Source organism: Stenella coeruleoalba (genome assembly GCF_951394435.1).
Source record: "Stenella coeruleoalba genome assembly, chromosome: 14".
Taxonomy (NCBI): domain Eukaryota; kingdom Metazoa; phylum Chordata; class Mammalia; order Artiodactyla; family Delphinidae; genus Stenella; species Stenella coeruleoalba.
The window spans coordinates 10,509,590-10,534,746 of record NC_137160.1 but is presented as its reverse complement, the minus strand read 5'-3'; the positions used below and the strand labels follow the sequence as shown (position 1 = coordinate 10,534,746).

Sequence of the window (25,157 nt, the reverse complement as noted above, 5' to 3'; positions counted from 1 at the left end):
AATTGTCTTCAGACATGGTCAAATGTACTAGGAGGCAAAAGTGCCTGCAGTTGAGATGTGTTGCTCTATCATAACTTTCACAAAGGCGCTTGCTCACCAGAAATGAGGAGAATGATGATTTAGTCCTTGTGTTAAATATGAAACACAGAGCCAGTGATGGTGGAAGGATTAAAAATAGTGGGATGTTAGCTCTTTCTAGAACCTAATCTGGCAATGGATAGTAAAAGTTAAACTACACATATCTTTGACCCAGTCATTAGTTTGGGAAACCTATGCTACAGTCCAAGGCACCAATACATAAGATTATGTAATCCAATTTATTTATTCCAGAATTGTTTGCATCCCAACCAAACAACTGGAAGTAACCCAAAAGGGATTGGGGAAATAAATTACCACCAAACTATGAAATTGTGTATGCTTATTAAAAATGAATGCATCAATGTAACACATGTAGTAATATCATGAACTTTAAAAATGTATTTTAATCTTGGTTCTCAATGTGAGAAAAATGCTTACCACTGTTTGTCTCAGTTGGTTTTCTGTAAAATGGAAATGATACTAGTAACAAGCTTATAGAGCTGTTATAAAGATTAAATGAATTAATACATATGAAACATTTAGAAGATCACTTATATAAATAAGCAATAAACACTAAATACTATTATTTTATTTATCTACTAACTAGAAGTGATATACATGATGTTTTGTGAAGTGCTAAAAAACAATTTGCAGCATAAGGTATTGTATATTTGTATATCATTATTTTAAATCTTTCTTTTTTATTTTAAAAAGCCATGGGAAGGTACATACATTGAAGAGTGGGGAGAGGGAGTTTCTTTTGTTGGTCTCAGTGTTTTTATTTATAATCTTACATGCTCTTTCCTTTAAAATCACAAAGCATTATATTTGCAATTGTAATTCATAAGGGCAAATACAAACTTAAAAAAAAAAGAGGCTTAACTCTACCTGTTGAAAATTAGGGAAAAGTCTTTCCTTCCTTCCTCTTAGAGAAGAGGACACAATATTTATGTCTAACAATACAAATAACACATTTTAAAGACTCTGCTTTTTAATAACTTAAATTGTAGTACTTCTAATTTAACAGAAGTTAATGATATAGTCTTACAAAAAATTCCCCTTATATATAAAATAAGATTACAGTGGCTAATTATTTACATAAATTCATTAAAACATGCTCTTTCAATAGTTGAAGGCTACTTTACATAGAAACACATTTTTCAAAGATGTCCAGTCCTCCTTTGAACTGATTTGAATTCCTTTCTCAGCAGTCTTGTAAGTAATGATATAAATAATTTGTTCTCAGAAATATGCAATGAATAAAAGTTTCTTGCTTTTAGACAAACATCTTTGTGTTTTCTGACACCAAAAGCCTTGGCGTTTCTTCTGTGCAGCAGGCATTTACTCCCCTGCAACATTTGCTCCCCATCATTTATCGTTTAGTTAAACAGAAAATTCAAAACCCAGACCCAGTCCTTCTGCAGTTTCCAAAGAGCTATTCAATGTATGACAAAAAGTATGCAAGAGATGCTTTGTACTCCACCGTCTCATCAGCCTACTGCTCAATAAGGTGAGTAGTAAGATATATGTTCAAAGACTTTCAAAGAACAAGCCAAGAAAGTAAACATGATTAATAAAATTCTATGCAAAATCAGTTTTGAAAGGATGCAATCTAAAACATTGAAAACTCACAAATTGAATCCTTTACTGTACTATATTAAAACCATTGACTAAGTAATAGGGAAGATTTTGATAATCCTTTCCATTGTGTTCTATCTATTCTTTTGAGCCTGAATGAATATGGTTGATCGAATTCTGATTGAGAATTCTGAAGACACAATCTAAGTGTTAAACTGGGATGATTTTATCTATGTTTTGCAACCTGAAAATGGAATCATCTGCTTCTCTGTGAAAAAAAACTGGTCACTACTGATTATTAAAGATGTGACTATCAGCACTGCTGACACAATGAGTTTAATTTGAACACATTTTACTGGGCAATATTTTATATGTCCAGTTAGAAAAAACTTACAAAATTTATATTCAATTTTTAAAAATTGACTTAAAAATGCATTCATGAAAAATATGGTAAGAACATATAATTATATAATTAAAAGTTCTTAGAATTTCAAGGGATTTTTTGTTTATTTCTTGTGTTTTTCTGAATTTTCCATGATTTATTTCTTGCATTAAACATTATTTATTGCCATAATAAAAAATGAAGATATTTAGTGGTAAGTATATAAATAAGATGTAGTAAGAATCTGCAGACATTTTGAATTTAAAATAATAAATTAAATACACATGTATGAATTGACATATAAAATGCCATTTAATTCTAATTTCAGCAACACTTTAGCTTTTGTCTCTATGTTTAGAGATTACTGAATGGTTTAAAAAATATGGGGAACCAATATATGGTTCCCAAATGAGTACTTACATTTTTCTGTGGCTGTAACACTTAGGTTATACCAAGCACTAATCTCTCGATCAAGAGGGTTAGTTGTGAAGACTGTACCATTGTCATCAATACTGAACACTTTGCTTCTGGTAATAGAATACCTGCACACACAAAAATAATTCCTTAATTTAATTATTTTCCCCATATAATACTCTTTAAAGAGTGTATAACACTCTTTTTAAGCAATAAAATATTATCAGGTCCACACTCTACACAGCTAATGCAATGCTGAACAATTTTCAGAAAGGTACATTCTACATTTAAGATTCAACTCAATGGAGACAGAAACAAAAAACACCAAAAACCTAAAACAGTTCTAGATTTCAATTGACACGTGTGAGATCTAGACACATGTCACTCATTCTTATTCCCAGAAGAGAATTTTCATAAGTGAATGACTTGGTTAAAAAGAAATGGCAAATGTCTTTTGCAAAATGAAGAGAAGTACAAATAAACGGGGGTAAAAATGAGAGCTTGTGAACCTATTTTTTCCCGTGAAGCAATGTAAAACAAATTCTCAGTTTAGGCTGCTGAGTCTCCTTGTTACACCACATAGTTACTTTCTAAATCTGTGCATCATATTATAGTTAATTGATTGCTGACATATGAGAAATGTTTGTTTTTATTTAAGGAAATAATTAGATAATATCTAATAAATATAAAGTATGTATTTATTACATATATTTATATACGTATATATGTGTGTGTATACACATATAAACATATCTATATATATACATATATAAACATATATACATATATAAACATATCTCCTAAAAGTGAGGAAGTAAGGATAGTAGGTGTAATGTGCTATTATTAGATCATGCATGGAAAGAAGCCAGATAATAAAATTCTCTCATGCAAAAGCCCGGAAAATAATCTCAAATTCCACAATGAAAGAAGACTTTGAAGTACTCAGCATGTCTTATCTGCTTGCAAATGATCAATAATTAAAATTAAAGAAGAGTAATAACTAGGGTTCAGTGATGCCTTCTCATTGCATATATATTCCTAAAGATTTTGATAAGACATCAATGAGATTTACCATAATTATGTGGCAAAAGATGAGAATATTTTAATCTTGAATTGACAGTTCTCTAAAAATATCACACTAATTTGTAGGTTGGTGTTGAGGGGAAAATTAAAACAGAAACTACAAAGAATTAAGCTTTAAAAGAATTCAGTTTTAGCTCTACTCATTTTTAAACCTTTATAAGCAATTTGCTTACATATCCACAAGTGGTCACATTTCCTACTTAGATTTGTTGACAAAACGAAACAGTAGTTTAATATTTTGTAGTAAGGGTACAGAATATTCTGTTTCTATAATACACCATTCCAAATAAAACCAACCAAAAGTTTGAGATTATTTCCTTATAAAAGCTTTTAAAAATTATGACCCTGAGTCATCAGTAACATTTAAAATAATAGTGAATACACACCATTTAAGAAAGGAAAGAAGTGTGTAATACATATTAGAAAGAGCTTGAACTAAAAAGCTTAAAAAATAAAGTTTTAATCTTTGGTTTGCTTCACAGTTCCTTTTTTAAAGACTCTTCATTCCTCTAAAAATGTTGAGTGAATAGAATGTGGCTATGTAATGTTTTCTCATTGCTAAGAGCTCTTGACAGAATGATAGAAACAAAAGATTCTTCCATACATATAAGGATGTCTTTATATCAGGTTCTTAATCTTTGTACGCCTCTACTATTCCCACTTCCCAGAAGAAAAACTGAGGCACATAATAGCCAAGCCCATATACAAAGCCTAGAGATTCCCAAGTAGGTGCAACTCCACCAGATCTTTCAAGAATTTTAAAGTACTTTTATAATGCACTGGTGAAAGATGTTTAAAGACAGCCTCTTCCACTTGTGAAAGATGCCATGATACTATACATAGAGAATCCTAAAGATGTCACCAGAAAACTACTAGAGCTAGTCAATGAATTTGGTAAAGTTGCAGGATACAAAATTAATGCACAGAAATCTCTGGCATTCCTATACACTAATGATGAAAAATCTGAGAGAGAAATTAAGGAAACACTCCCATTTACCATTGCAACAAAAAGAATCAAATACCTAGGAATAAACCTACCTAGGGAGACCAAAGACCTGTATGCACAAAACTATAAGACACTGATGAAAGAAACTAAAGATGATACCAGTAGATGGAGAGATATACCATGTTCTTGCATTGGAAGAATCAATATTGTGAAAATGACTATACTACCCAGAGCAATCTACAGATTCAATGCTATCCCTATCAAATTACCAATGGCATTTTTCACAGAACTAGAACAAAAAATCTTAAAATCTGTATGTAGACACAAAAGACCCTGAAAAGCCAAAGCTGTATTGAGGCAAGAAAACGGAGCTGGAGGAATCAGACTCCCTGACTTCAGACTATACTACAAATCTACAGTAATCAAGACAATATGGTACTGGCACAAAAACAGAAATATAGATCAATAGAACAAGATAGAAAGCCAAGAGGTAAACCCACGCACCTATGGTCAACTAATCTATGACAAAGGAGGCAAGGATATACAGTGGAGAAAAGACAGTCTGTTCAGTAAGTGGTGCTGGGAAAACTGGACAGCTACATGTAAAAGAATGAAATTAGAGCAGTCCCTAACACCATACACAAAAATAAACTCAAAATGGATTAGAGACCTAAATGTGAGATCAGGCACTATAAAACTCTTAGAGGAAAACATAGGAAGAACACTCTTTGACATAAATCACAGCAAGATCTTTTTTGATCCACCTCCTAGAGTAATGGAAATAAAAACAAAAATAAACAAATGGGACCTAAAGAAACTTCAAAGCTTTTGCACAGCAAAGGAAACCGTAAAAAAACAAAAAGACAACCCTCAGAATTGGAGAAAATATTTGCAAATGAATCAACAGACAAAGGATTAATCTCCAAAATATATAAACAGCTCATGCAGCTCAATATTAAAAAAACAAACAACCCATTCCATAAATGGGCAGAAGACCTAAATAGAAATTTCTCCAAAGAAGACATACATATGGCCAAGAAGCACATGAAAAGCTGCTCAACATCACTAGTTATTAGAGAAATGCAAATCAAAACTACAATGAGGTATCACCTCACACTGCTTAGAATGGGCATCATCAGAAAATCTACAAACAACAAATGCTGGAGAGGATGTGGAGAAAAGGGAACCCTCTTGCACTGTTGGTGGGAATGTAAATTGATACAGCCAGTATGGAGAACAGTAAGGAGGTTCCTTAAAAAACTGAAAATAGAATTACCGTATGACCCAGCAATCCCACTACTGGGCATATACCCAGAGAAAACCACAATTCAAAAAGACACAGGCACCCCAATGTTCATTGCAGCACTATTTACAATAGCCAGGTCATGGAAACAACCTAAATGCCCATCAACAGACGAATGGATAAAGAATATGTGGTACATATATACAATGGAATATTACTCAGCCATAAAAAGGAATGAAACTGGGTCATTTGTAGAGACGCGGATGGACCTAGAGACTGTCATACAGAGTGAAGTAAGTCAGAAAGAGAAAAACAAATATCGTATATTAACGCATGTATGTGGAACCTAGAAAAATGGTACAGATGAACCAGTTTGTAGGGCAGAAATTGAGACACAGATGTAGAGAACAAACATATGGACACCAAGGAGGGAAAGTGGCAGGCAGGTGGCTGTGGTGGTGTGATGAATTGGGAGATTGGGATTGACATGTATACACTGATGTGTATAAAATTGATGATTAATAAGAACCTGCTGTATAAAAAATAAATTAAATTAAATTTAAAAAAAACAAAACCAAAAAAACACCACCTCTGTTAATATTTGCGTGTGCTCACTTATTTTTCTCATTTATTTTACATAATATTTTACTTGTAGTAAACATACAACTCTGATGATTTTGTATTATTATTATTATTTTTGATTTTGTATTATTTTTAAAGAATCATGCCATGTATTTATGTTCATAAGCATCATTAGAAAGCATTCATCATTCATTGCCTTATTTACACCACTGAGATTAGATATTTAAATTGTTTCTACAATTTTATTATTATAAAGAATAATATAATGAAAGATTCAATCATGAAAGCATTTTTTTACAATTATGTATTCTTTAGTATTGTCAGGAAAACAAACAGGTTAATATACTCTTTAAAATCTAAACAATTAATTTACTGACTTGTATATACACACACATATATACTTATATTCATTATTGAAGTTCCTGCTAATAAATAGGAACTGTATCTACATATTAGAAGGCAGCATTTTATAATTAGGAGTTACAGGGGAAAAGTGGGAGCATCGTCTCTCTCAGAAATTTAAAGAAGCTCTTCTTTGTGTCAGTAGCCCTTCCAAAGAGCAAAGCAGTACCCAGCACCTTAATAAATATATGGAAGTTTGTGTAAGTCCCTGGACTGTAAAGTATGGAAAATGGATGAGCAAGGGAAGGTGGTGGAAGGAAACATGTAAAAGGTTTTGCTTTTATTTTTAACCAGAACTATGATGCAAATACAAAACAAACAGAAAGAAAATATACTACCTGAATATAACAGACTAATTTAATAGATGGTAAATATTGTTTAATTGCAACACAGAAATTTATTTCTAATTGACTGGACTTACTTCATTTTTACTCCTTTAGCAGTACCCTATAAAAGCTTAGTTTATTTTTGAATATCATTTTAATTAAACAGTGTTTAGATGAACCACATTGTGATCAGCTTTGTTTCTGCTCTGATTTGGCATAATCAAGGGTTTCTTTTCCCTCACCCTCTTACCCCAATTAATAGAGAGTTGACTGTATCTAATTTTAGTTGGTGATTGCCTCTTTCTTGCACGTTTTCAAGTTCTTATTTCACTGCATCTTAACCAATAGTGAGGCTTCCTGTTTCAACTTGTTTAAACTGTTGCAAATTTTATAAGTACCTTAGAGAGAAATACAGATCTAGATATATCCTTGTTACATTAATATGAAATTTTATTTTCAAGCTAATCTGTGTTCCCTCATTTACTAATGCAAAGCTGGCCTTCCAGACATACCTGATAGGAGATTTCCTCTGATCTGGATCTGTGGCAGAGACGGTGCCTACAAATGATCCGTACGGGCTTCCTTCAAAGATTTCAAATAAGTAATACGGGAGGAGGAAAACAGGAGGTTCATCAACATCTTCCACCTGGATCTTGATGAAAGTGGTGGAAGCTTCAGTATGGTATTTCCTGAGCTGCTCATCAACTCGGCGGTTTTTAACTTTTGCTCTAATACGATAGTGGTTCTGGTGCTCAAAGTCTACTCTCTGCAAAGAAATGCAGTGTACACAGAAAACTGGTATCAGTGACCCGAGGAATTACTTAAGAAAAAAAAGTTTTTGTTGTTAAATTAAGTCTCAGTTGCTTTCCAGTTAGGTTTTACTATTTATGTTCTTGGATCCCTCTGATATTTTCATTAAGTAGTTGTGTAGCAAATCCCTATGTGTATTTTGTTATTTATGTCTATTATAAAATGTTTTGGGTTAATAATTATATTTTTTATCTAGGATTAAAAGTATACTTTTCTGAGTATAAATATGGAGTTGAGAATTAATTTCCTGTTATTTAAGATAATTTCAAAAAGTTTCCCCTGTGTATTAAAATCTTTTAAAAAAAACTACTCTACAATATAATTCAAAAGATCTCGGTAACAATTAACTCTCTCATCAATTATATTTGAAATATATAGATATAAAATATAAATAACTGAGCTTTTTTCTTTATGTTTTCAGACGTATCTTGCATAAAACTGATAATTAGCTATTTGTATATTATTATTTGTAATTAAACTAAGATGTAGGTAATAATCATATATGTTAATATTCTAAAAAATGAAATATCTTAGAATTTTTTATAAAAGCACATATAATATATCTTTTCTTTTGCTCCCTAAACTAAATCACAGGGTCTTATTTTAATTACGTAACAAAGCAAAAACTAACTGGTTACACAAAATATATATGCATTTCTGATTTGATTTTGCATTATTATGCAAAACAAATAATTTTAATGCATCTACCTTTTTTAATATAATTATTCCTTCTTGGGTCTCATTATTAGTAATGACATCGAACGTTTCTGAATCATCTTCTATGCTGTAATCCATTTCTGCATTCTCTCCTATGTCATTATCATATGCCATGATTTTTCCAATCGACATCCCAACAGATGCAGATTCAGAGACAGTCAAGCGAAATAAACCTTTAAAAACAAAATTCAGGATATTTTGCACAGATAATTAACATAAAAAACTCCTAAATATAACACCCTCCCTTTATTATGGGCTGTCGGGAAAATCATACCCACCCTTTTCACCAATTACTTGTTCTAAATACCTCTCTCTGTTGCTCTCTCTCTCCCTTTATTATTTTGCAATCTGAACATTTCCCTCATATCTTTTTGAGTATCTATTATTTTCTCTTAAATATATCTTAGGAAGTCCTTTCACCAGTACATATAATTTCCAAATTTCTATTCATATGTATACCTTCTCAATATTCTTAGGTTTATTTTTATTGTATCCTTCCACCATGTCAAATTAAATTTAATTAAAAGAGTTTTTCAATTTCACTCAAGAATTCTCTGATACCTAAAATAACCAATAAATATTGAGTTGGCCAAAAGGTTCATTTGGGTTTTTCCATAAGATGTTACAAAAAAGCCTGAACGAACTTTTTGGCCAACCCAATATAAGTATGAATTAAAGACGGTAGAGTCCAAAAACAAATAGTTGAGTTCTAAGGGTAACAGTTTGACTTTGAGAATCTGAGCCTGGATTGCATTAATTCCATTCCATTAGTGGAAATGGAAAAGAAAGATATGGAATATTATGCAACCATAAAAAAGAATGAAATAATGCCATTTGCAGCAACATGGATGAACCTAGAGATTATCATACTAACTGAAGTAACTCAGAAAGAGAAAGACAAATACCATAAGATATCACTTATATGTGGAATTTAAAATGTGACACAAATGAACTTATCTATGAAACAGAAACAGATTCAGAGACATAGAGAACAGACTTGTGGTTGTCAGGAGGATGGGGGTGGGGGAGGGATGGATTGGGAGTTTGAGGCTAGCTGATGCAAACTATTGTATATAGAATGGATAAACAACAATGTCCTACTGAATAGTACAGGGAACTATATTCAATATCCTCTGACAAACCATAAAGGAAAAGAATATCAAAAAGAATTATATATATGTATAACTCAATCACTTTTCTGTACAGTAGAAATTAACACAACATTGTAAATCGACTATGTCTCAATAAAATAAATTTTAAAAAGAGAGAGAAAGATGAAGTCAGATGACCCCATTGTTTTGGTCACAAGAAAATACTGGCAGCTATATTTGAAATACATAGATATAAATATAAATAAGGTTTTTTCTCTTTACTTTTCAAAAGTAACTTGCATAAAACTTACAAAGAACTAGTCATTCATATATCATTTGTAATTTATGCTAAAATGTACAAAATAATCACAGGTGTTAATATCCTAAAGAATAAATCTTTTTAGAATTAAAAAAAGGAGCATGTTCAGTATAATTTTTCTTTAAAGGGATTCTTGACTTCCTTAGTAGCATATAGCAGGTCATTCCACAGACTGCTTTGTGAGATTTTCCTTTTTTAAGTGGGAGAAATGTTACTTTAAAGTTGGTAATATTTTGCTGTTTTCAGGAAGTAATAGTGTAACTGTGCTACTGTGTCTCTTTCATTGTGGGAAAATTAAAAGAACCGTTCATTTGATTGTACAAATTAAAAATTGCCAACAAGTTAATCTGGAGGAAAGAGTGACACTACCCTAAATCTGAAAGCAGATGCTTTAAGCACTTTGCTAAATCAAGACTTAGTTTGTGCTATTTCCCATACTTTCAAAAATTATTTATTAGAATCCTTTTTACTTACTGTCTTTAAATATAGGCTTATTGTCATTAACATCAGAAAGTTTGATTAATACACTTGTTGTTCCAGACAGTGCTCCAGGCAGACCAATCATGTCTTTGGCTTGAATAATCACCCAATACTCATCTTGCAGTTCTCTATCCATTTTAGAAGATATTCTTATGACTCCTTTAAAGACATAATAAACTATAATTATTATTTCATTATTAACCATGGCATCTTCCTAGTTAATTTCTTAAGAATTCAAACATAAAATCATTCTTTTGACACATTTTGAACCACTACAATGTGCTAGATGCTGCCCTGGAGAAAAAAATACAACAATAATCAGTCAATCACCACCTCTGCCTGAAGTGTAGAGTGGCCATCACAATACTAATACTAGTGGAATCTTAATAAAATACTATGTTAAGATAAACCACAGGGAGAGAAGAAGAATGTCTTATTTTTACCTCAACTTATTTTCTGCTTTCTTCTCTAACATAATATTAGGGCTCTACAATTAACTTTTCCCCTAAACTTAGAAGAAGTTAGTTTATTATGGATACATGTAAAACTATAATACCAAATTTATGCAAAAATATTGTGCACCTGTGATGTTAAGTTTATTTTGAGTCATAATATATGAAGAAGAGCTGATTTTTGACTCACAGTTATTCATAATCCACCAACAGAGATATTCATATACATATTGGACCATGGAAATGTGGTAATAAATGTCCACTTTCTATAAAATTATTTAGTAAAAAGTTAATCATCACTGAAAACAACCTAGGAAAAATTTAAGGTGGTGAATAGAAGGGTTGTAATCCTAAAGATTTGGGGAACACATAATACAAATATAAGAAAGAGAATGGCTAATCTTCAAATATGTCTGGGGAAAAAGTGTTAATTAAAAAATTGTGATACCTGTAAAAAAATAAAAGAAGGACAAATTGGACCACATTATGATGAGATTTTAATTGTGGACTGAAGTGTTTCACAACTATATTATATGAATCAGTATGGAAACCATGGAATATATGAAACACATGCTCCTAATATCTCCCTGTGTGTGACTCAACAGAGAATTGTGTTTCCTATTAGCAAAGGAGAATAGTATTAGAGTATTAGGTGTAGAGATTAGTCAGCGAGTGAGACGAACACAGAGGCCTTCACTTCCCATGTATGGAGGCTTCAATTAACTTTGCTGACTTTATTTTCAACCTGTCTTCTTACCTTCAGAATGGATAAAGGACATATATTCCTAGATCCTCTTACACACTCGAAAACTTACCACTTCTGTGCTTTGGCTTCCAATTGCCTTGCTATCTTGCTGTCGGCTCTACTGCTCCTCCATTAATACAATTAATTGCTTTAGCTAATTTGCTCAATATGTTCAGCTAATTTGCTCAGCCCTCCAGTGAGGGCTGGAGGAACAGACAGTGATCAAAATGGTTGTGAAGATCCAGTGTCACCCAGCACACATCTACTACACAGATAGCCCATTTTCTAGTCTCCTCCTCGGTGCTTTTTCACATTGGTGTCTAGTTAGTCTAAGAGCTTAAACACTCTCCTTTCTCAGGAATTTCCTATACATTCTTCCCATAACCTAGAATGCCTTCCATGCTCTCCTCACCTTGGTCACGTCACAGCTCAGCATTCTGGTTTCAGTGTATTCTGCCTTGGCCACACAATATGAAGGAGTTCTTACTTTCTTCTATTGAACCTTGTTTATTTCACTTCATAATATTCACAAACTTAGTGCATGTATTTATTAATACACAAATGTTTAATATTTATTTGTAAGTTCCAAGAGAAAAGAGTCCCTGTTGCTTTCCTTTTATTATTATTATTATTTGTTTTTGTTTTTTGCGGTACGCGGGCCTCTCACTGTTGTGGCCTCTCCCATTGCGGAGCACAGGCTCTGGACGCGCAGGCTCAGCGGCCATGGCCCACGGGCCCAGCCGCTCCGTGGCATGTGGGATCTTCTCGGACCGGAGCACGAACCCGTGTCCCCTGCATCGGCAGGCGGACTCTCAACGACTGCGCCACCAGGGAAGCCCTATTATTATTTTTTTAATGTTGCAATGGTGTCCTGCTGTAAACCTAGTATACTGTACAATGCTTGTTGCATATTCAACCCTTCTCAACCAAAATTGTGTAAGGGAATGTCTTAAGGCATCCATTGCATGTATTAAAATAACTTTAATCTGTACTTTCAGAATAATAGAAACTAGGTATTATCCTGGGGAGAATTAAGAATATAGTCACTCAAATCATATTTTTCAGAATCTGATTCTCAAAAGAAACTTGACTGATAAAGGCTGACCTATTTAATACTTGCTAAATGAATGAATCAATAACAAATGCTTAAAGACCCAACACATGCTTTAATTTTTTAAAGCTTTTCATGTCATCAAGATGGAAATAATATTTGTCTCATTAACAATCACAGAATTTTATTGCTTTTGGAACTTGCCACATTCTTTGTTGGTTAGTCAGGTATTTTTTTTTTCTCATCTTTAGAGACTATAAATAAGCTCATTTATATGGGTTTAATCTTTGTAGTGACCAAAGCAATCAATATTTGTCCATCAATCAATGGCACATAATTCTTAACTGTTTAATAGATGTAAATAAATAAGAGCAATTTTAAAATTTATTTTATAAAGTATTCAATTGATTAACAGAAATTGGAGAAGGACAGAAAAAGCAAATGTTGTATTCATGTGAATCAAAAAGACATACAATACAGAACTTTTTTTTTAAGTTCCTACACCCAGCCATAAACTCAGCTTAATCTCATTCTGGCTGGGTGTACAGGTGGAACTCTGTGATTTTAATTTGCATTTCCATGATGACTAATGAGGTTGAGCAATTTTAATATGCTTGCAGGCTTTTTGTTTGTCGATTTTTTGCCAATTGTTTGTAAATGTCTTTTCCCCATATATTTAAATTGGGTTGTCTGTAGTTCTGTAATTAATTTGTAATAATCCTTAAGTATGTTTTATATCCCATACACAAATCATTTGTGGTATGGGTGAGAAAAATCCAATCTCCCAACCTTAGAAAAACCAGCTAAAAGATTAAAAATAATTAAATGCTTAACATTACAACCCATTTATTTATTGAAACATCACGTCTACTTTACAACATGTTTGTAGGCAGAGAACTTTTGCTCTGACTTTGCCTTAGAATCATGTTGAATTGCACTTCGTTTCTTCCAGGAATACCTGTTGTTGGTTCAATGGAGAAATATGGTTGGCCTTGTCGTAAGCTGTACAGGAGACGAGCATTATTGCCACTTGAAGGATCATCAGCATCACTTGCTGTCACCTGGATGACAAATGTTCCTGAAGAGAAAATACATAGTTACAAGAAATTAAGTCTATGGTCTTCTTGAAAAATGGATTCCAGTTCTGTAAGGTATTCTTTCTTTAGCAAGGAGGATGATGATATGCAATAAAAGACTAGTCCTCCCTGTTCTGAATTATAAAACAAGTATCTTTCTGTATAGACAAGAAAATAAAACCTTATACAAAATAACCCTAATTTCCATACACCATATAGAGTTTTAAATATGTGAATCCATGATCTAATGAAATATAACTATTAACCCGTTACAATACGTAATTAAGGATCATTTAAAGATGTGTTATTAGCAGAGGAATCAAAGGGAAATTAGAAACAGTTTTCTTCAAAAAACTATGTTGTGACCTGTACCTCAAAAAATTACAGAATATTAGTAAAATATTAATAAAGATTATTGAAATGATCTCGACATAGTGTGAAGATAAGCACAATTATTTGGCTTGCTTCATCCCCTTCTGTAAAATGCCTACTTTCTTTAAAGATTTTTTTTTAAGTGCAAAACAAAATCTACCAGATTGATAACGTAAGTATTCTCATTAAAATTCAGTAACAATCAATAAAACTCATGGGAAATAAGTATTTGTATGTTTAAAATTAATGGTCAAATTAAAAATATTTCTTTAATGAGCTTTTAAATTATTTTTATGTAAACATGGAATCTAGCATTATGGGTCTTGCTGGAAATCCACATCTTTTGAAACACTATGTTCTATGTCAATAAGAATGGCAACACAAATGGCACTAAATCAAATAGGCTTGTGATTTTATATGAAATTAGCATTATGAAGTTTTTCATTACAATCTAATTTTATAAACTGACACATTCTAACATGAAGCCATTCTATGCTTCAGTAATAAAAATGTTGAAACTTTTACTGTGGTCCTCAATTGCATGTATTGATAGTATTTGCTGTTTTGTTTTAGAATTGTTATGTTAGTTATTTAACGCTTGTTTTATACGGTCCTCCACTCAACATGTAGACACTCATTAGTTTCAGGTGTTTTATATACATTCCTGCCATTTGAGACAACATGGTTGGACCTTGAGGGCATTATGCTAAGTCAAAGGCAGAGTATGCAATGAATTATATGAGGAATCTTAAAAAAAAAAAAAAAAAAGCAGAACTTACAGAGACAGTGGATTACTGGTTACCAGGGTCTTGGTTGTAGGGGAATTGGGATGTTTGTCAAAGGGTACAAACTTACAGTTAGAATATGAATAAGCTCTGGGGAGATTATGTACCTTATAGTGATTATAGTCAGCAATACTGTATTATATACTTCAAAGTTGCTAAGAGACTAGATCTGAAATGTTTTCACCACGGAAATGATAATCATGTGACATGATGGAAATGATAGCTAAGGCTATAGTGGTAACCACATTGCAATATATAAATGTATGAAATCAGCACATTGTATGCCTTAAACTTACACAATATTATCAATTATATCACAATAATACAAATACTAAATAAATGAATAGATAGATATATCCCTGTAGGAATCGTAAAGAATTATTCCAACAAAAGGCTTCTTAGAGACCATTCCTATCAGTTTGTAATAGGGAAGTCTTGTTCTTTTAACTATGCTTCTATGCACTCATCCATTTCCTTCCCCTACATTTCCTCATGATGTCTCCATTTCATTTATTTCTATCAGGGTTTCCTGTCTCTAGTTTGCAGAACTAGACCACCTGTATTTGGCTTCAGTAACAATAGTCAAAATCATTGTACTGTTAGTTGTTGACCAAGAGAAATTCTTAATTAGGACTTTAGATTTCTTAGTACCGTACAAATAAGAATCAGGAAGACCAAGAAAATGCACTGACTCATAGACCACGCATACTTCATTTCTAGAGACAAGAGCTATGGAGTTAGGTTGTTCTTCCCAGTTCAGTTTATTTTAAAGCCCATTTTAATCAACGCTTCATTTACTTCTAACCAAAACATACCTCTTCAATGTCCTAATATGTCATGACCTTTTTCTCTACTAAATGGAAAACTTAATGTAATATATTAATGTCACAAAAAATAATTTCTTTGCGTGTGGGGTAAGTCCAAAAAAGTCAAACTCAGAAAATTTAGTGGATAAAAATATGATATTATAAATATTCAGAATAACTCTCTCATGTGAATTTGTTAGGGAGTTCAATTTCTAGGAAAATAATTATTGTTCTCCCATATAAGACTCACTGCACTTTTAAATTAAAAGTAGCAATCCTACAGAACTGGCATAATTCTACAATGTTTCAATGTTTCAAACAGTGCTTGATAATGAACCATTGATGACTAACCAGTGATTCACTTTTTATGTTTGTGAGTGAGTGAGTGTGTGTATGCGTGCGTGTGTGTGTGAAATCATGTGTCTGTGAATCTTACTATAAACTTACCATGGAAAAAAGAAATGTAAAATAAATTAAGAATATACAAATATGCAGCAGAATTTCCAAAAGTTCATTGCATAAAGTCTTGCTTTATTTTTACGCATAATTTGTAAATGTCGCCTATTAAGTTCAGAAGGACTTTAGCAATGTTCAACTCTTACATCACTCTGATGATCTGATTTTATTTTCTTCAGTTGTTTCAGTCTTTCCTTTTTTCCTGTTTCAGTTTTATTGACATTACAATTCATTAAATACAGATTAAGCAACTTTAAACCCTCTAAATATTTTCTAAATGTTTTTTCTAAAAAAGTCAATAGAGAGAAGTAAGCCTGTATACTTTCCTAATCAGTAATTTAAATACTGTAGAAATCTTCAAAAAATAGTCAAACGTAAATAAATAGTAATAATAAATAAACATCAAAGCAATTAAGAAATACAAAAATATTTGATAATATTTTGTATATTTATGTTTTCCATGAGGACTTGTCATGTGTAAGAGGAATTGTGCACTCACTCGCAGTTAAGTATGCTATACTATAGTGCATACAAAGTTGAAAAAATCACTATGAGGCCAATAATGTGTCTTTCATGGAAATAATAATTGTTTCACAGTACCCCCTTCCTTGTGTCACCAGTTAAATATAGGCAACAGACACTTAGTTGTTGCGTATCATCTTTAATGTGCATTACTGACTCGATCAATGTATGAAGCATGGTACATGTCACATATATAATCTAACCTGTTTAGTCTCTCTTTATTCATTTTACTGTGCTCTCACTAAAAGTGACAAAGTTGGGTTTATTACATTAATGGATCAAAAATTAAATTCTCTCTAAATTATATTAGAAATAAATGTATTTCTAAAGGATAAATGGTCTATATGTACATTAATGAAAGATATCTTATGCAGACTATTTTAACCTGAAATATATCATCAGAAGGATATTCTTCATACATATTTACATTATTTAATAGGTTTCTTAGCTTAACTGTGTTTTATCATATAGTGTACTGGGTTATAACTAGCCCTCTTTCAGATTTAACCATGTCTTAAAACAACTTTATTCACTGGCCACATGTCTCACACACTTTTTCTCACACACCATGAAAGAAACTGCAAGTAAAAAAAGTAGATGTCTACCAAATTAACTCTGGCTTGTTGTAATGCAGATACTAATAAAATTTTTAAAAAATTAAAAATCAGGGACAAATGCTTCTAGGACAAGATGCCAGAAAAAAGAAAAATAGGGTTTAGTGGGGCTGTCATAGGTAGAACTGGAAATCGCCCTACTTTAGAACACCGGTGACAATGCAAAATGATCACAATGATTATGTGTAAAGGGAAGGGCCAATAACCCAGAACGAATATGTGTATACTGAATCCTCTCACCCTTAACTCCTATTATTCCACCTAAGGACACCATCCTGTAATTAGAATTGAATAACTAATGGCAACTCCTAAAAATTTAAATTGACTAGATTCATGAAATTGAATTAGCAAGGAATGTAGACCAGAGAGTGGGAAAAGCCTTCTCTTGGTGACTGAAGGATCCAAAGGTCATTGTGAGCCTCTGAGTTGAGTCAGCATAGCTTGATCACAGATGGCCTAACTATTTGGAAATGCAAAGAGCCAATGATGGACTCTTGCAGCCTGAAGATCTCTTAAATCAGTTGGTATGTACCCTGTTAAGTGAACAAAAGTTTAATTCTAAAAAATTATTGTCTCAGAATCAGATTTTAATAAAAGTAGTTTCTCAGTTTACTTGTTCCTATAATAAACTTCAACATAATATGTTGTAATATATCAATTCTGCATTCTATCCATTACATTGATAGTTGATATTGTTTGCCTATATTACCCTTGAGAGATTTTCTTCAAACATGCAAAATTTAAATCAGTTGTGTCTTTTCTAGACAGCTTTCTAGAATCTTAAATCTAGTTTTTACAAAGGACTTCATAAAAATAAATTTAAGACGATATTTGACTATGCCCACTTTATCAGACATATCATATTGCAAAAACTTATTTTACATAGGTGATGCAGCATGTAAACTTGTACCAAATGCTTGAGAAATAATAACGTTGATTTTATTCAACCTCAAAGCAGCTTCCACAGAGTTGGAGGATCTCTTCTTGTGCAACGTCTCTCCTCGTGTCTTTCTTTGCTCACATGACTGACCAATCTCATTGATTCTAATTCAGCAGTCAACTAAGTTCTAACACTTTGGTCACCCTGTATGTTTGCCTTTTCTCTACCTAAATTCTCTACTAAGGGGATCTCATCCTTTGTCATGCCCTCCATGCCAGCAATATGCCAATAACTCCAATACTGATATATGCAATTCTCCTCACCCTGCAATGGAATTTTTTTTTTCCCAGAACATGGCATGGCTGGCCCCTTTGTATCATTTCCTTCAAATGTCACCTCCTAAATGTCCCCATTTCCTCCAGTCAATTAATCATCATCATACTTTACCCATACTTAACACTTTAATAACATACAATGTCAAATATTACCTGGCTTATTTAAAAGAGTTATTTACTGTTCGTGTGCTATAACTATAAGTTCCATACTAGCTGTTACTTCATATATTTCCTTTACAACTGAATTCCCAGTCTTACAAAAAGTTCCTAGAACATGTGAGGCCCATAACATATGCTAGTTGAAGAAGAAGGAGGAAGAGGAGGAGAGAAAGGAGGAGGAGGAGAAGAATGGAAAGGGGAAAAAGAAATATCCCTGCAGGACTTCCCTGTGGCTCAGTGGTTAAGAACCCGCCTGCCAATGCATGGGACACGGGTTCAAGCCCTGGTCCGGGAAGATCCCACATGCCGCGGAGCAACTAAGCACGTGTGCCACAACTACTGAGCCTGTGCTCTAGAACCCGCGAGCCACAACTACTGAGGCTGCGTGCCACAACTACTGAAGCCCATGCACCTAGAGCCTGTGCTCCGCAACAAGAGAAGCCACCGCAATGGGGAACCTGCACACCCCAATGAAGAACGGTCCCCGCTTGCCACAGCTAGAGAAAGCCTGCGCACAGCAAAGAAGACCCAGTGCAGCCAAAAATAAATAAATAAATAAATTTATTTTAAAAAAGAAGAAACATATCACTGCCTAGCTATCAAATAGGACAATATTAATGTGTCAATTATATCTAAGGACAGTTTGTCTTGATACATGCTACACAGCTAAATTTGTTTAGGCTGTTGTTAAAAACCTATGTTCTGAATACATGTAGAAATAGGTCTTTAAATTGTTACCTGGAATGTTAAAAAAAATGAAGAATCAGGAAAATATATAATGGAATATACATTTTTAGACTTCCTGGCTAATGAATCAAATGTTTAGGTGAGGCAGTTTTAAAGCACATTAGCATAATTTAAAAATGGCAATTATTAAATCACATTGAAGTTTATCATACTTAAGTAAATTTTGTGAATTAAATTTTACTATCTGTTGTATTATTAAACTTTTCTGACAAAGAATGAGTGGACAAATTTTGTATAACCATACCATGATTTTCCCCCTATTGGAAAGACATGTCTGATTTACATCTCATGGAAAGCATTCTCTTCTACAAGTATTATATTTAAAATATTTATTAAAGTGACATTGGGTTTGAAAAAGAACTTAAAAATGGATATGGCTAAACAGAGGTCTGCAACCATTTTGTTCTGTTTTTAGTTTTCATGTTCCGTGTTTAGATGCATCTAGGATTCTAGTCTTATAAATTGGTTTCTCCTGTTTTTATGTGTGACTCTTTCAGGATGATCTTATATATTTTTTGAGATACAAAAGGATAGTTTGTTTTGGAAACTAAATTATTTTATTGAAGAAACCAATAAGTGAACAAGCTAAAGAATTTTATGTATACTCAAATAAACGTTTCTTTCTATTGAAGACTGAAATTATATTTTAACAAGACAAATTACTTATTAATATATAGTATGATTATTTACAAGATTTTAATCATTAGTCTAATTTTTCAAATATTTTACTTAACACATTTGCAGAAGGAAGTACCCGTGTAGAACGGTAAATAATTCACTTCCAAAACATATGTTCGAAATTTTAAATCTGCTTTCATTGTTAATAGGTACATCTTTGACGTAAATTAATATGCAATACCTTCTGGAGACATCTCTGGTACAATGGCCTCATAAGGTTCATCTAGGAATTTTGGTTCATTGTCATTGATATCCGACACTCTGATGACAAACTCAGACTCAGGTTCCATAGCCCTTCCAGTAGTGGTGTCTATTACCTGGGCTCTTAGAGTGTAGAGGGACCGTTCCTCTCTATCAAGCTTCTGTACAGCATATATGTCACCTGTTCTTTCATCAATGACAAAAATACTTCCAGCTCCAGCTCCCAAAAGCTTGTACTGGAAAGAGTTGTTTCCATTGTCTAAATCAGATCTTAGCTGCAAGTGCAAAGAGAGATAATTTACTTTCCAAACATGTTAAGACAAATTTTAATCATTGCATCTTCATGTCTGTTAATTATTCCCTAAGTTAAAAATTCCATATAATTCCCATATTATATTAAGTGAGGTAAAATGTTAAGTTTAAGATTAAAATCTATCACCAGGCAGAGAAGTCTTTGAATTTTCAACGTAAAGCGCTATACAAATTTCATTACTCTAAACAGATGATTCTAATTAGAAACTATAATGATTGAAAAACAAAGCCCCTTTTATACATTATGCACAAAAAAGTTGGTTTGTGTTTACTCTATATGATTAAATTTTTAGTCACTAAAACCATACTTTCAAATATTTATATTAGATGGGGGCCTAGAGACAGAGAGATAATGATCTAAAATAAATTTAAACAGTGATGCTCTATCTCTAGGCTAAAAACACATAGAAAACATGGAAATATTAGTGAGAAAATTAGGGAGCATGTTGAGAAGATGATAATAATCTCAATCATCCATAAAATCTACAAATTGCTTTATATTAGTTTTCTCAATTAATCCTCATGCATTCATTGTAAAATACACATAATTGATATAATAAATTCTTTCAATAGAGAAGGAAAATGAGACTGAAAATTTTAAAAACTTTCACAGCGTCACATGGTTTTGGGGTAGAATTATGATTTACACCAAAAGGCCTGTTTGATCTCAGATCCTCCCCTGCAAACCAGTACCTAACATGGTCTTTTAGTCCTTGAGTTTTAGCCAAATTAACCCTAACTCTTCCTTTCCAACATAGGTCACTCAGTTATCAAATGTACTTCTTTTGTGCTCACTATTTTATTTATTTAAGAGCAAAGTAAATTTGTTCATTATTCATAGTGTGAATGGAATTTTGAATTTTATATATAAAAAAGATGTCATGATATAGGTAACATTGTATGATTTTTCATATCCAACTTATTTTTACATAAAGAAAGGAAGCATTAGAGAATAATCTCTTAATTATTGTGAATCCATGGTTTTCTTGATTCACCATTTATGAATATACCCTTCTGCAAAGTAAGAGCTTCTCTGAAAATTTACAAAGTTAGCCAAAAAATACAACCTTAATTTCATAATTTTTCTGATAGCTTGAAGTACAATATATTATTCTGAACTAATTAATAATTTTTTCTATGTGATTGTGGAGAATATCTAAAGATATCTAAAACAACTAATTTTAATAATGTGTTGAACATCACTGCTCTACAATGAAAGAACCAAATTGGAGATAATAAAACGATAATAAAAAAGAGTTACAGCTTTTAAAATTTGAAAGTCCTTCATTACTCATAAAAGTGAAATCCCCATGCCCCAGTGATAAGAAATTGTGGAAAACAAATGTATTCTCCAATAAGTATACCAAATGAAAGCAATGCATAGCCCCTGGTTTCCAAATATTATTTCAATGTAGTTTGAAAATTTGAATGTTAGAATGAAGACAAGTCAAATTCAGTCATGAATAAATGTATTTCAAGTACATTCATGTTAATTTTCATAGATCAGTGACCTTGATCTTTTTAAGGACCCATATTTAATTAAAAAAAAATTGAACATCTTCCTCTTGTCACAAAATGCGTAAGTTAAACACATTTCAATTTTGTGGATTCTAGTGTTATAAAATTTTCTGTATTTCCATTCAAAAATATTTTTTCAATTACATAGTTACTATCAATTTGGCAAATCAATATGACTAAATTTTTACCTAATTGTGCTTTCCAAATTTAATCTCTTTTAACAAACAGATCAAAAAGAAAGTTATTTTGGACACATCAACTACATTTTATTTTTACCAGCTCTATTATTATAAGCATGTACGTATTCATTATTACTCTATTTTAAACCAGTTACCTGCATGTGGTTTAAGCTTAATGAGGCTGTTTAGAGGAAAAGAATCTGTTAGAATATTTTCATAAATATTTTTACAGAATGAAAAAGAAGCAAAATAAACCTCTATATGAAAGGAGGTAATGGGAGATATGTGTAGGGAGCAGAAAAACAAAACCCAGAAAATGTGAGTTATTCAGTGACTAGTCCCTGTTCTGACTGCATTGATGCACTTCCCTGTAGAGCCTTACCACTAACATTCGCCTGCCAATAGTAGCATGTCTCCTTATTCAGTGGTGGGAGAGCCTATGGGGGTCTGTGGAGTCCACTGTAAATATGGCTAGAGACTCAGGTAACTAGCAGACACTTAACAACGGACCTCACACTGTTCTGCCTGTGCTTTACCTGGAGTTATCTTAGAAAATAAAAAGGGATGAGAAATATTACTTATAGCAGGCAGGCACACGCGCGTGCGGGTGCATACGCGCGCGCGCAATTGAAATCTGTTTGCCTAAAACCCTAATCTAGGCCTTTGGATGAATGTACTCATATATTTGGCTGATGGGACAGATGAACCCATATGGAATCCAGACAACACACTAACACTGCAGCTCTCCTAAAAGGGCTAGAAAAAGAGAGTTAATAAATTTTGAGTGTTTCACACTTTGGGCCCAATTAAATTTTAGTGTCAGTTAATTAGTGGTTAAACTTATTTCAGTACATTCATCCAGAGAAAGAGCCTTACAGAGAAGGACATGATATTATAACTACCTCTGTTTGAAGACAATCAAATAATAGCAAAACCCAAAAACATAAATAGGAAATGTTTTGTCTCATTAAGGAAATTTTCTTAAAATGTATTCTTATAAGAAAATGAAATAATTATTTGTTTTACGTCAACTTCACTAATCAAATGAAGTGTGTAGGCTCTTGAAGCTACATAACTGTAAAAGGACTTGGTATTAATCTGCTTCATTAAAAATTAATGAGGGGTAAATCAACACCTACTTAGCATAATGGAAAATCAGGCTAAATACCGTTGGTAAACATTACTGTTCTCCGTGTGGTGGCTTTGATCCATTACCAAAAATAACATCATCACATTTCCAGATGTTGATAAATGCTGCAATTTTGTATGAGGTTAAAGTGAAATTTAAAAACCAGAGCTTTCCCTCTTCTTCAAGTTTTTGCGACTATTTTAGGTGCTTGCAAATATAACAATCAATTATGCTGGTGTTTGAAGCTTTCTAATGGTTCCACTAAGAAAAACGGAGAATTCATCAAATACCAAAGCCTCCTCCACTCTTTCGATCAGATTTACAAGGTTATTTCCTGTAGCACTTTCAGAAAATCAGTACCTGGCCAATGTGATGTCTAGTCTTATTCATTTCTTCTGGTACAAAAAACTGGTTCCACATCCAGCCCCGCCTCACTCTCAAATGAGATCCCGCTGGGTGCTTAACTTCCTCTGTTTTAGAGTTTTCTGTTGCTATAAGGCAAGGCAATAGGAGAGGAATTCCCAACATAAAAGGCAGCAATAAGCAGCAATTCATTCTGATCTTGATTCCAACTGGTACTCTTCAGAGAAACAGTATGTTGCAAACAAAAATCTTATGTTCCCTTGTAAGATTTTTAACTCTTAGGTATCTTTCATATTCCTAGAGAACAAAAAACAAAACAAAATTCTCGACATTTAAAAAATAACATTTTCTCGCATAATTGTTAAAGACATGAAACAACTTTTGCATCTGTAAAAATGGAACAGAAATACACACTCATCTTCCAGTTAAGCTACTTAATTATGTTTTGTAACTCAGCAATAATTTGAATGGCACAGTTACAAATTTCTGCTCATTGTAGTCATACATTTGCCTGACGGTTGAAAAGTTGCTCTAGCAATCTCCTTGATTGATAACTGACACTGAGATATTTTTAAAAATTTAACCTGCTTACTTCTTCCTTTCTATCTCAGTAAAATTCAAACTATCCAATTAAATCAACAATCAAGCCAGGGAAAAATGTGACATTTTTCCTCTTTTTCAATAGATACGCTTTGGCATCCAGTTTCCCATGTTATGGTATTTTACATAGCTAATTAAATAGACAAAATGGCAATTCAACTTAAAACCTGGGGGATTTAAACATTTACACCGATTTATACTGATGTTATACAACATCATGTGAATAGAAATCCTGTTAAGATATTTTTATATTGCAAAAGATATGAAAGAAATGTTTTTCATCTTAACAAAGAAATAAAGCGATTTTAAAAAAAATAAATGAAAAATTACAGTGCTTGGGTAAAATGGCTGAATGTTTATAATACGTAAAATGGAGATGAAAGGTATCTTTTAGTATGTAAATATTAAGACAAAAAACTCAAGCTACTGACTTTTCCATTTAAAATTTTCCATTAACCTGATACTGATCATACCAGCTCTCCATGATATGATTGGTAATTCTCACCCTTATATGAAACTGAATAACGTTGCAATTTCCACATCTATATAGAGCCTCCGTATAACCAAATTGGATTTGTTTGTTTGGGATTAATGAAGAAAAATAATTTTGTCCAATCTACAATGCCATAATCAGCAGAAAAGTCATAGAATCTCTTTCTGCTAGGAGTTTTTCATATGACCTTGTTTTGAATTTTCTCCACATATTTTTGATTGTCCCTGACAGGT

At 32.5% G+C, this 25,157-nt stretch overlaps 1 protein-coding gene across 1 annotated transcript in view; it reads right to left on the bottom strand.

The window, feature by feature from the left end:
• CDH19 (cadherin 19) overlaps window positions 1-24,083 on the bottom strand; it is a 49,643-nt gene extending 25,560 nt beyond the window's left edge. The window contains exons 1-7 of the mRNA XM_079942910.1: window positions 23,829-24,083; window positions 20,311-20,605; window positions 13,658-13,777; window positions 10,446-10,610; window positions 8,553-8,734; window positions 7,547-7,800; window positions 2,459-2,580 (exon numbers count right to left, since the gene is read on the bottom strand). Of these exons, the coding sequence (XP_079799036.1) occupies window positions 2,459-2,580; window positions 7,547-7,800; window positions 8,553-8,734; window positions 10,446-10,610; window positions 13,658-13,777; window positions 20,311-20,605; window positions 23,829-24,023 (1,333 nt within the window). The 5' untranslated portion in view covers window positions 24,024-24,083. The remainder of the gene's footprint in view (window positions 1-2,458; window positions 2,581-7,546; window positions 7,801-8,552; window positions 8,735-10,445; window positions 10,611-13,657; window positions 13,778-20,310; window positions 20,606-23,828) is intronic.
• Window positions 24,084-25,157: the final 1,074 nt, after the last annotated feature.